Consider the following 13,073-nt stretch of genomic DNA (forward strand, 5'->3'; position numbering starts at 1 on the left):
GGTTTCTCTATAGGAAGATAGTGAACTTAACTGTTCAGTCTGAATTAGACTTTTGAAATAACAAGGAATAACTATATATGCATATATACGAATATTTAAATTTGGTGATGTTCTTCCTTGGAAAAATAACTTTCTTTTAGAAAAATACTTCTACTCTTCCTGACCTCTTGAGCATGCCTATGCTAACAATTAACTTGTGTTGCCCCCAAATAATCCTGTCTGTCTAGAGTATCTGCTTATATACCAGTCCCTCTTGGGAAAACACTGTAATAATAATCACTGGCATTCATATCAAAACAGTAAGAGGCTCCCAACAAACACTGATGAAAACATTAGCTTCTCCCACCCGCTTCAGCTTCAGTTAGAATACGCTGCCGCCTGTGTAGGAGGATGGGTCTTCGGGATTCTATTACTTCCCCCATCTCGGCAAAGCAAACACAGATCTTAACCCTGGCCCCACACATGACATGAATCACCAGAAACAGGCCAATAATGAGAAGCCAGGCCTTTGGGTATGTCACTCTGAGACCACCCTACTAGAGGGGGCCCTAGGATCACAAAGCCAAGGTCACTCATGGCAACCCTGATAATTAGATCCTAATAATAGATAAAAGGTGTAAAATTCACCTCTACTCACCAACAGACTAAACAATCCAGCTCAAGAGAGATTTGAGTGTGGAGGGGGTTGCGGGCAAGGTAGGGGGAATTCATTACCCTACTAGGGGAAGCTTCAGAAGCTGATCAATCCTGACAGCATAATGGAGCAACAGTGACCATTGGGAAACTAATTGCCATAGGTCTGGGTGAAATCCCACGCCTGCGCTGCAGGTCACTCGAGCGCTCTGTGTTACTGGTTCACACTGGCTTGCTTTGTTTTCGCAATGTTGCCAGTTTCAGCACTCTCCCGGGTGTCTGATAGCTTTTCATTTCTTTTCTCAAAGAAGACACCGATTTCACACATAAAGAGGAGTAGCCGCTGCCACTACTGACGGAATCATGCCTTTGACTGTGAAGGAGTGAGGTCACGCTCTCAGCGGTGAGCGGGGGACAGAGACTGCGCCCCGTTTCTCATGGCTCTCCTTGCTGTGCAGTGGCCAGTGCTAACCTGTAGTTTTCTCAGGAAAGGGAATGTTTTATGGTTTTAGAAAAGGTAGTCCGACCAGTCACTAGTCCACGACTTTCCCAGGAAAACACAAATCGACAATTTACAAATGATTGTAAGAGCTGAATGCCGTGGGCTAACTTTTCTGATCCTTAAAATTGATTCCCTTGAAAAAGACTTCGAAGGAGTTTGAAGTTTGCAGCACGGTGTTGATGAGTAAAGAGTATTAGTTAGTTGGTCACTAATTGTATCTATGAGAATGATTAGGGTCTGTATGGACAACATCCGCGTGGCTGCGTGTAATTTTAACAGTTTCTGGAAGTTCAACTCTCATATTTGAAAGATATGACTGATACACGATGATTGTAACATCGGGAGAACTGTGGGCGCCAACACTGAGAGGGGTAGCTAGGGAGGGAACAGCAGCAGGACACACACACACGTATTTTAAGCATATATCTGTGTATGCTTGTTCACATGTATGTGGGTATATGTGTGTATGCACACATGTGTGTATGTGTGTGAGGAGGCCAGATGCTAACACTGAGTATCTTCCTTGATCATTTTCAGCTTCATTTACCGGAACTGGGTCTCTGAACCAGGAACTCATCTGGCTGAGCTAGCCAGACAATCTGCCCTGGGGCTGCCTTGGGTCTTCCTCCTCAATGTTGGATAGTGTGTAGCCACCTCGCCCACTCCACACTGACGTGGGTTCTGGGGATCTGAACTCTTGTCCTTGTGCTTTCAGGGCAACATTTTATCTACTAAGCCATCAAAATATACTCTTTAAAATATGAAAATGTCCAACCTTCCTTTTGCTGAAGTGAGTAACAAAATATTCCTTTAGTTTTCCTTTGCCCCGTCAAACACTCTTCCTGAATGCTAGGAACTGTGAGTTTTGAAACAAGGCTCATTTGTTGAGCTGTTAAAATAGACTATCTTGTTTATCTAACAGGAATCGTGCTAAGAAAGACGATGTCTGCTAGAACATGTCTCGTTTTCTCAAAATGAAAGGTTTTGTTGCTTTTCTAACATGAGAGCTGAAGCCACTGTCCTCCCTGACTTTTAACCGGAATGTTGATTCCACAAGTCTAGACCAGCTCTCTATGGATAAGAATGATATGCATGAGCTTTTCAAGTCCGTCAAGGTCAGTGCAGTCCTCTGTTGTGGGAAGGGTAGAACGTTCGCTCCAGCCTATCACAAACGCTGTCTCTTCTATAACACTGCTGAGTGAACTAAACTAACTGGAGAATGGATATTGAGTGGACTCAAAAGGAAAAAGAAATTACCTTTTCGGGTCTATGATCTTGTAGAGTTTTCCGTTGTGAGTCTGGGTCATACTCTTACTGCTTGATAGAATGTATACTTCTCCTGATGAAAAGAGAAACAGTACAGTGAATTCATAGCACGACATCAGAGCCACGCAGATGTCATGGGTCTCCCCTCATCCCCAGGAAGATGCTCTGCCTCCAGGTGTGACAGCACCTCACACATCCTCCTCTGCACTGTACCCTGAGTCCAGTCACCTCTTCCCCATTCCCAAACGACTCTTGTTCAGGAGGACATTGTTTCTCACCTGAACCACAGCCAACAACCTCCTCCCTGGGATCCTTGTCTCTCCCTTGGTTCTGAAGGTTTATTCTTACCCAGTGATTCTTTTTCAAGAATGAAATGGCTTAAGTTAGGTCAAGCCGAATTTTCTTGCCTTCTCTTGAGGTTGCTTGGATAAGTCCCTCCCTTTGTTCCTTCCTCATTTCCACCCCCACTCCCTTCCTGTTCGTCCCATCTTTCCTTTCTTTTCCTTCTCTATCTTCTTTCTCTCCTTCCACCTCTTTCTTGTCAAGTCTAGGGGCAAACTCAGAGCCTTGAGTGTGTTCTAGTCAAACACTCTACCCCCGATGCCCACCCACAGCCCTAGGCAGTCTCAAAATTAATAATGTCTGCCAACAACATCTAAATTATTCTACAGAGCTTATAAACAAGAGGTATCTCTCTGACTCCCTTGAGTGGGGTGGAAGCACATTAAAGAAAAACTCAGACATAAAATGCCTTTCCTTTGAATGTTGGACGATGGTGGAATGCAGTTTTGATCCCTGCATTCTGGAGGCAGAGGCAGGCGGAGCTCTGTGAGTTTGAGGCCACTCTGGTCTACAGAGCGAGTTCTAGGACAGCCAAGACTATACAGAGGAACCCTGTCTAGGGAAAAAATGCTTTCACTTTGGAGCAAAACTAGACAAATGCCCCATGCTTCTCCAGCATTTCCACTGTTTCTTCTGATTCCCCCATTTAAAGTACAAATGAAATCAACCCGGACTTTTCATTATAGAGAGAATATTCCGACTCAGGAAAGAAACATTCTTTCTTTCTACGCCTTCAAACTCATTTCTGAGCTGAAGGAGCATAGTCCTCATGGATTTTTAGGGTGTAGTTAAGTAAAACCCCACACAAGCTACACTGAACTCTGTAATTTAAAGCAGTGGAGAGCGGGCAATGTCACTTTCCCATTAATCATACCCCAATTACAACTCCCTTAGGCTCATCAGGCTCCGTGTTTCTCTCTTTCTTTTTGTTTTTGGTGGAGGGAAGTTTGAGTTTAGCTCCTGGTTTTAGGGACTGCAGTATGTGTTAGCCTGACTCTGTGACTTGGGAGCTACCACTGCAGGAGTGCATGACAAGGGATACCCCTTGCCCTCACAGCAGCCAGGGAGCAAGGATACAGAGAAACAAGGTTCTGCCTTGAGCACCAATTTGGGGGTTGGAGAGGTGGCTCTGAGGTTAAGGCAGCTGTGTTGCTCTTGCAGAGGACCTAGGTTCAAATTCCAGCAGCCACATGGCAGCTCATGACCATGTATAAACTCTAGTGCAGGGATCTGACACCGTCTTCTGACCTCCTCAGTCATCAAGCATGTATATTATATGCATATATACATGCAGGCAAAATAGCATAAATATAAAATAATAAAATAAGTCTAAAAACATTTTTTAAGAGCATCAATTTCTTGGCATTGAGGCTCACCTGATAAAGGTGCCACCACCTCCCAGTGGTACCAGGACATGTGATGAGGTCTTCAACATACACATAAGCTCCATATATTGATAAGCATGCTAAAAATACTGTTGTATAAATGGTCAGTAAGATAATTTCCATTCTATGGGCAAGGCTCTCCAGCCCTCAGATTATCTTGCACAAATTTTATTCTCAGATGGGCAAAATAAATAAGTTAACAATACAGAGGGCAAATTAGCTTCAGAATCTACCCTTCTAAAATATATTAAAGAGACATGACAAGTGAGACGGTTTTTCTGTCGGAAATAAAAGGACCGTCATAGTGCGCAGTGAAAAGTGTCGGTAGGTATGGAGACATCCTCCCTTTGGAACTTAGGGTTTTTTCTTCTTTATTACTTTAATATTTCCAAACTATAAACCAGCTATAGAGATCCTTGGGGAAGGATGATGGGAAGGAAGGTCTGACTGTACCATCCTGGGATTCTGTGGAGATCGCCTTTACTGTGGGCACATTTCCAACAAATGAAGGAAGACACCGGTATTCTAGAAGGCAGAACAAAGTTTTCCAAGCAAGGAGTGAAACTAGAACTTCATGGTGTAATAGATATAGTACCTAATTCATCTTCTCCAAATCCCAAGACGTGACCTGAAAAGTAGCCTCGACAGGACCCGCTGGTACCCAGACAGAGTGGCTTTTCTGTCCATTGCTTGGTCACGGGACTTTGCTGGAGAGTTAAGAAATTCCTGGAACAAAACACACCACAAACCTACAGTGAAATGCAATGAGAAATTGTCAAACCAGACTGTCCATCACTTCTCAAGGGAAAAATATACTCTGTCCTATATGGGAACACTGTGAAAAGAAAACCAGATGAGGATACAGGACTTCAAGACAAGATGGGGTTTGAAAAGGGCAATGAAAAATCCAAGTAGGAAGCTGGGCAGTGGTGGCGCACACCTTTAGTCTCATTGCTTGTGGGGCAGAGGCAGGCAGATCTCTGTGAGTTCAAGGCCAGCCTGGTCTACAAAGTGGGTTTCAGGACAGCCACAGCTGTTTCACAGAGAAACCCTATTTTGGGGGGAAAGAAAGGGAGGGAGGGAGGGAGAGAGGGAGAGAGAGAGAGAGAGAGAGAGAGAGAGAGAGAGAGAGAGAGAGAGAGAGACCCAAGTAGGAGAAAGTCCCTCCCCTTCCTCCATCTGGAGAGGACTCTTCCCAGGTAGGCAGGTTTCATCCTCAGGCTGTGCTGCTGAAATCAGCGTGACAAGGGTGGGTGGAGCACAGGGGAGACACAGCCAAGCCTGAGTGACAACAGCAAGGGTTTCATCAATTCCTTATAATTACCCACCAGGAGACCTTGAAAATTTAGGCTACATTTTTATTTTGTAGTAGCTACTTCTGTAGGTGAATTACACGCGCAAGGTCCTGAGAGCTTGGCACTACCAAAATTCTCAGTCTTCCGGGGTAACTTTTCAAACAGCTTTCACGAATCCCGTAAAACACGTTTTAGAATTAGGTTGAGGATAAAGGGAACAGTCAGAATAAGGGGGAAGTCCCTCACAAGACCGCTTTGCCTTCTAACGTTATCCCATCGAACCGATGGAGCCTACTGAAGAATGTTTTTAGAAGCATCTCCTCAATTCAGCTTCCAGATGCGACGGAACACAGGAAGCCATAACATTTGCGTGTGTCCAAGGTCTGACTTGCGGGCCACAGCCGCTTGAAAATATTTTGGTAGTGTGCCAAGCAATACAAGAAACTGTGGCATTGGGAAACGTACCCATTGCGATCTCCAAACACGTAGCTTCCGAACAGTCTTTCAGACTGGCAGCCCCTGTAGATGAATCCGCCCACCAAAGGACCGTTACTGAACGGCTTGAATTCTAAAAGTGACGGCTCACTTTCTGAAAAGAAAAATAGCATTAGAGCAAATGAAACATTCTCAGAAGTAAAAGTGGTACAGACCAATTAATGAGAATTACAATGATTTAATTCCAAATTGTGTTTCAAAAAGCAAGACAAAAATTCTTTACAGGTATACTTATAAAAATAATGAAACTCTGTTAAAATAGTATCAAACCGTAAGTTTAATGAACTGAAAATGCCCACCAGGAGCTTGCTATTGTTATCAGCCAGGAGACACCAAGATTCCAACATCACTCAAATCCAGGTGTTTTTGTTTTTCGAGTTAGGGTTTCTCTATGTAACAGTCCTGGCTGTCACTCACTCTGTAGACCAGGCTGTCCTTGAACTCACAGAGATCTGCCTGCCTCTGCCTCCCAAGTGCTGGGATTAAAGGTGTGTACCACCACCACCGGCCAAATCCAGGTATTTTGAAATCATTGTTATTTACTACAGAACCAAAATACTTGAAAACTTGAGTTTTGAACAATAAACATCTGTAAAAATGGTTCTGCTTATGTTTGGTAAACCAAACAGACCTATGAAATTATATAAAATGTTTAAAAAGTTTTAAAAGTTTGCCCTTGAATGAAGAATAAAGCCCAGCACATAAAGGTTTCTAAGCCCTCATTTACTGTATTCGTCGGAACAATCTCTCAGTGAGTGGTATCTAACTTGTGGCCCTGCGATAGTTTTGGTCATAGAACTCTAAGGTTGATAAACCCAGAGTCAGGATGCTCCTTGCATGTGGCAAATTCACACAAATTCATGAGGACCTCTTCTCATGCATTTATGGAAAACCAGTCAAATCAGCCACAATCAGCAGCCCCTTGTGGAGGCACTTCTGGGGCAACGCAGTCCTTTCAAACAGTTAGCCTCTTCTCCTCTCACGCCTATGCTGAAACAGAGCTCGGAAAGCACAGGTGTTAGGTGCCCCAGAGCGGGAAGAAGGTGATGAACACTGGGCTTAGGCTGCTGACATCCACCCTTTGCCCTTCAATTCTGTCTGGCAATTAACCTTTCTGTACCCCGGTGTCCCCCTCAGTTCAAGGCAGCTGTCACAGTGCCTGTTAGTTTTCAGTAGTTCTGTGGACGTCTTCACAGTGGGAGCTGTGGGCACTTCGGGTGCGTTTTAAAATATGAAAAATAGGTTGTTATTCCTCTAACTGTTTTGTCTGGATGTTGATGTAATTAGTAGAGTTTAGTTAAATCTCGTGGTATAGCCAAAACCCATTGAACTAGTTAGTGTCTTGTTAGATGTTTTTCCAAACAATATTATTATTTGATTTGACTTTTTAAAGTGCACACACACACACACACACACACACATAGAGGGAGGAAGGGAGAGAGAGAAGGAGCAGGGAAGGGAGGGAAGGAAGGGGAAAGGGAGAGAGGGAGGGAGGGAGAAAAATACCTAGGGGGAAAAAAACAAAGTAAAATAAGCAGATACGGCATGAACTCACACAGCTGCCCATTCCCAGTGCTAAAATAAACAGCCCTGCTGAATGGGTAAATAGAAGGAGCAATCAATTTAATAATCTCAATCTACTGTGCTCCCTAAGTCACAATAACGCTCACTATCACGCAGCCTTCAGGAGTACTCACTACAGCGTGGAAAACAGCTGAGTTTCGGACTTCATTATCCAACTTTATGTCCTAAGTTCTCTGTAAATACTCCAGTGATAATGTTATTAAATATAACGTTCAAACATTTTATTCCCATGACTTATTTTTACAAGTCAATTACTTTGTTTTCTCTAAAAGAAACCTATTTTAAAATTATTTTTATTAGAAACATTATTTTCCTAATTGCTCAGAATGTTCAGTAATCTCTTACCTTTAAGCTTACTTCTCTGCATATAAGATGCAAAGACAAGTTCCCCCATATAAAGGGAATAAAGAGACCTTCCTCATCCTGAGTCTCAGAGGAGCACAAAGCAAGCCACTGACTTCTGAGACTATTAAATGATTTGAACCTACAGGGAACCAAGCAATCCAGGGAAAAGGCAATTAAGTGGAGGAGCCCTCAGGGCTTGGAGGAGTCCTTGAACCTTTAAAATAGAGCAATTTACTCACTGGCCTGACAGGGGCCACTGTTTTTATGCTTTCTTGAATGTTTAGTATGCAAACCCTCGTTTTCTCTAATTAATATACTAAAACCAGTCTTCACCTTAAACCAGCCTCCATAAGCTTGACTCACCGTAATCTTTCCCTTTTATTATCTGTAGGATTCTGGCTGATGATCTGTTTTTCCCATTGGAATCTGAGCAAAGTATTGTTAAGTTGATGTTTATGTCAGTGGGATGTCGATCCACGGCGCATCTACATAACAAAGGAGACAGATACTCATTAATCTCTACCGGGGTCTCTTCCTGACAGTGAAAGGAATGCTTGCTCTGTGGGCTGGCTAGGATCCTAGGAGCAATTTAGTTGGGATGTTCTTGAAACCACTGAAGGAAACATCTGATATGTTTGTTTACCCTACTGAAGCTAATGACCTGGGAGTGTGTTTCTTCATTTTTTCTGGCTATCTTTCTTCTAATAAACGTTCTCATAGTTGTAAAGGCCTTTGTTAGCCTATCAGGAAGGATTACCTCATGCATAACACCTTGGCAGAGTTTGGAAATATGAATCAGTGCTCGTCAATTCGTCTATGCCACACAATGGATGTAATGTATTAGCCTTAGAACTAGTGCTCTTTCCTACATGGAAAACTAACTTTAAAAAATTACATACATTAATATACCGTAGGTGCACGCACGCATATCATAGTGTGCAATGTGTGGCGGTCAGAGGACAATCTGTGGAAGTTGGTTTCTTATTTTCCTTCTGTTCCTGGGGGTGAACTCAGATGTTACATTTGGTGGCATGTGCCTTTACCCAGTCCCCGAATGGTCACCTTGTGATATACTCAGGGAGCTATAGCGCAACAAATCACACTCTGCGTCCCAGGGACTGAAACACGGCTGGCATGCACACACATGGAGGACAGAGATCTTTTACGTCTACCTTGTCTTCAAGTCCCCCATACCTAATGTGGAGATCAGAGTCTCCCTGTGGTTCTCACCGCTGATGGAGTTCTGCAGGGGCCAAGGGTCACTACATTCCTGTTACCTAGTCTAGGTCTAAGAGGTCACAATATTCCTGGCATGCATAAGTGAATAAGGGATTAGGACTGGAGAAAGAATGAAGCCTGGTGACAATGTCTGAAAATCTCAAAAATGCAAAACAAGCCAAAAAAAAATCAATCAATCAAACAAACAAAACAACCAGGCTTCTTGACATGTTGGGACCATGTAATCTTGTTCCAAGGGTGAGGGGGGACCATTCTACGAATTATGGGATTCTAAGCCGTCTCCTTGGCCTTGACCATTAGATGACAGCAGTGTGGTCCAGCCTTTACCCCCTCTCATCCCAATTGTGAAATCCCAAACTGTCTCTAGACATTGTCAACTGTCCCCAGCGGCAAAAAACATTCCACTGAAACTGCTGTTTGGGCCAACGAAATACATTAACTACCTTAGAAACCACACCCACTGAAAAATGAAAACTGTTAAATGGTGAGAGTAGGGGCTTCAGAGAGGCAAATACCTTTACTAAAATAAAACAAAACCGCTGAGGGCTCCAATCAGCCCACTGCTGATAGAGAAGCTGGAGCTGGGGCAGCTGTACAGACAATACCCCGGCTGCCCTCAGAGGTTCACACAGCACAGTCTGCCAGGGCTGTTGTGACGTAATGAGGAACTTTAGTCCACGTTGGCTGAGGCGATTCCTTCAAGTACCTTTTTTTTTGAAGAGGGAGAATTTATGTCAAAAAGAAGCTTGACTCGTTTCCAACAAGCAGCAGCGACCATGCTGACAGGGGCGGCATTCCCTGAGGTGAGCTGCTGGCGACTGTGACTTCTGCAGCCTCTCATGTGGAAAGGAGGCAGACGTGAAACTAAGTTGAGGCTAAGATGGTGGGCGCCTGTCCCCATGCATGTGTCTAAAAGCGGCACAGGGTGCGTACCACCCAGAGTGGCTGCTGCCGTCATCACTGATGTGCCAACTCCGTCTCATCAGCTGTTCACTGAAAGTCATTCTACTGGGCATGATGACAATGGCGGGGGCCTATGTCAATGTGGGCACAGGGCTTACCACTGCTCTTTGTACCTTATGGTCACATTACTGCGAACCTAGGACTTATTCTTGAAATTAAAAAAGAAGATGTTGGGCTGGGGAGATGAATCCGGGGGTAAGAATGTGTGCTGTGCCAGCAAGAGGACCTGAGTTTGATTTCCTGCCATCCTCAGAAAGGGCAGACACAACACCAGCCTGTACCTCTAGTATTGGAAATCGTGTGTGTGTGTGTGTGTGTGTGTGTGTGTGTGTGTGTGAGGTCGCTATTGGAAAAGACAGAGCTTGCTGCCCAGCCAGGCTCACTGAAATACCAGGCTTCAGGTTCAGGAACACATCTGTTTCTAAAAGTAATGGAAAGGATGAAGGGGGATGGTCGAGGAAGACACCTGACTTCCTCCTGGGCTCTACCTTCTACATGTGAAAGAATGGGTGTGTCTATACACCACACACACAAAGTTAAAAAGGTGCTGCACGGTCAGTTACCCAGAACACCACAAGAGGAGTACCTAGTCTAGTACCCTGCAGGGGGTGCATACTAGCCAGTAATGGTTTTAGTGTCTTCTCTTCATTAAATCTTTATCTGTCTGAGAGTCTCTGCAAGGAAAGCAGAATACAGAAGAATTTTTCTCTAGCCTTCGCTTGCCAGAGGAAGCAGGGCTCCATGGCACAGGCATCTTGCCACACAAAGGGTCTGGAGAGCACCTCATCACTGAGGCTTGGACCCCCAGGACGGTTGCAGGACCGCTCTGGAGGGAGGGTGGTGACTCAGGCCGCTTCACTTCAAAGTGCGGCTTTGTGGTGTGTGCGTTCTGAGCTATAGGAATGGAATGTGACAGTTTCCTCCACATCCTGACCCCACCGTAAGTATTCCCTGCTGAACAGATTTTAAGATCTGTGGAGATGCCAAAAAGGAAATGAACTGTGGACTCGGGCTTTGATGGAGGGAAGATGAAGGGCATGAGGGATTATAAAAATAAAAAGTTTGAGAAATATTCACCTTGCACATAGTGAACACTTAATAAACATTAAATAGCAATAATAACTAAGCTAGTAAATGAATGAACGTGGCCACATACCCCCAGTCTGAATGACAGACCAGGCTGGAAGGGGTTTCATCAGAGAATTTCTGTTATTGGTCATAGAATTTTTAAGGTGCCCGAAACCCTTCATTCTACAGACTTCTTAGTTTTCTCTTCTTTATGGTTCATTATAGTATACGCAGAAAACCGCCAACCTGAATTCCTTAGTAAGTATTTTAAGCATGACAGACATTAACATTTACCTCAACTCCTTGCAAATTAACACCCCACCGTCTTGTATTAAGTGAGACCATGGCAGTAAGAACTGCTGTGTGTGAGGCACCAGGCAGCATTCTGTACTTTACCTGTGATTCTCGTCTACAATCCCGACAGAGCCCTTAGAGCACACACGTTACCTACCACGTCTGTGTAACACACGTGCCATTGTCTGAACATACCTGCGAGGCTCACATCCTGGCATCCCAGTGCCCTCTACAGTCAGCAGGGCAGACGGGACCACTAGGGGCTGATAGTATCACAAGAACACTACTCTCAGCAATGGATCGATGCTATTGTTGTGAGAGGGGGCTGGTGATCCTAGGAGTGAGTTCCCCAGAAGAGGAAGAGTTTGGCAACTTTTCTGTCTCCCTCCCTGCCCTTTGCTCTCCCCTTCCACTGTGAAAGGAGGAAGCAAGAAGTCTCTCAGCAGACACTGAGCAGGTAGGTGCTGGCACTGGAGCCTCAGATTGCCCAGAACCAGAACTGTGAGCCCCAAACCATCTACTGTTTGTGAATTACCCAGTATGTGGCATCCTGTTGAAGCGGCACAAAACAGACTAAGGCAACAGGAAAATAGAACTTAGAGGTATTTAAAGGAAGAAAGCCAAAGGGCTTGTAACAGTGCTTCCCCTCCACTAAGAGCTTGTGTCTTTCCTCTCTCAAGTTTTTTTTTTTTTCTCCGTAGGGACAGGATAGGCAGATGTCCTCACCTGCCTGGATCATGGAGCCCGTGGGCAAACACTTCTGGGGGCTGGTTGGTGCTGTTGAAGTGGGGGTTGCTCCGTGGTATGGAGTAAGGCACACTGCACACGTCGGTGTCCACATCCAGCCTCAGCACGGAGCCTGTGAAATCACTGAGAAATTGAGGGCAGTGAGTACCTCATGATCAGGTTGTGTGTTTCATCTGCATACCTGGGGTGACGTTGCTCTAAGGAGAAAGAAACCGTCCCCTCTTTGGACTCAAAATTGCTTGAGTTCCAAATTCCATATGGCAAGGAGTGAGACCAGGGGCAGTCTGGGCACAGATGGAGGTGGCCAAGGATGTGGCACAGTATGCGCCTTGCTTTTCTTTTTTTAATCTGTCCTTTATCGTCTTTGCCAGGTGATGTGTTTTATGTCCTCAAGACATTAGTGTAGGGGCACGTCTACTACCCAGCTGCTGGGCCCAGGGGAAGACGCAGGGCAGCCTTTGCAGCAATAACTTTTAGGACAAAGCAAAGCGACCCTTTAGCATAAAATAACCACAGCAATAGCTTCTAGTCGCTGGCTTGGAGCCTACGTCCTGGCATTGGAATTATGTTGATGCCAAAGAGTACTTGTTGGTAAGCAGACTGTTACCTTAACCCATCCATCTCTTCCATGTCATCCAGCGTGATCATACCGTCCCCAAGGATGATGTACAGAAAACCATCAGGACCAAAGAGCAGCTGTCCTCCGAGATGCTTTCGGTGGAGCTCGGCCACTTCCAGAAACACCCTGGCTGTCCTCACATCAACTTGATGGGGATTCTTCCTGCGTGAGGGAAGAGAAAGCGCCATGAGTCTTCAGGTATAATGTGAATTCACCGGAGAAGGAGCAGTGTACAGATACATTTGGAACAGAGCTAATCAATTACTCTGAAAAATTACTGAAATTTTACTGAATTA

At 44.7% G+C, this 13,073-nt stretch overlaps 1 protein-coding gene across 1 annotated transcript in view; it reads right to left on the reverse strand.

Moving 5' to 3' along the window:
- Nucleotides 1-13,073, reverse strand: part of Hhip (hedgehog interacting protein) — an 86,629-nt gene that overhangs the window by 18,116 nt on the left and 55,440 nt on the right. The window contains exons 6-11 of the mRNA XM_050161516.1: nucleotides 12,766-12,939; nucleotides 12,138-12,281; nucleotides 8,211-8,332; nucleotides 5,889-6,012; nucleotides 4,724-4,854; nucleotides 2,393-2,474 (exon numbers count right to left, since the gene is read on the reverse strand). Of these exons, the coding sequence (XP_050017473.1) occupies nucleotides 2,393-2,474; nucleotides 4,724-4,854; nucleotides 5,889-6,012; nucleotides 8,211-8,332; nucleotides 12,138-12,281; nucleotides 12,766-12,939 (777 nt within the window). The remainder of the gene's footprint in view (nucleotides 1-2,392; nucleotides 2,475-4,723; nucleotides 4,855-5,888; nucleotides 6,013-8,210; nucleotides 8,333-12,137; nucleotides 12,282-12,765; nucleotides 12,940-13,073) is intronic.

This window comes from Alexandromys fortis, unplaced genomic scaffold (assembly GCF_014885135.2).
Source record: "Alexandromys fortis isolate MF-2015 unplaced genomic scaffold, M_Fortis_MF-2015_v1.1 scaffold_127, whole genome shotgun sequence".
NCBI lineage: Eukaryota > Metazoa > Chordata > Mammalia > Rodentia > Cricetidae > Alexandromys > Alexandromys fortis.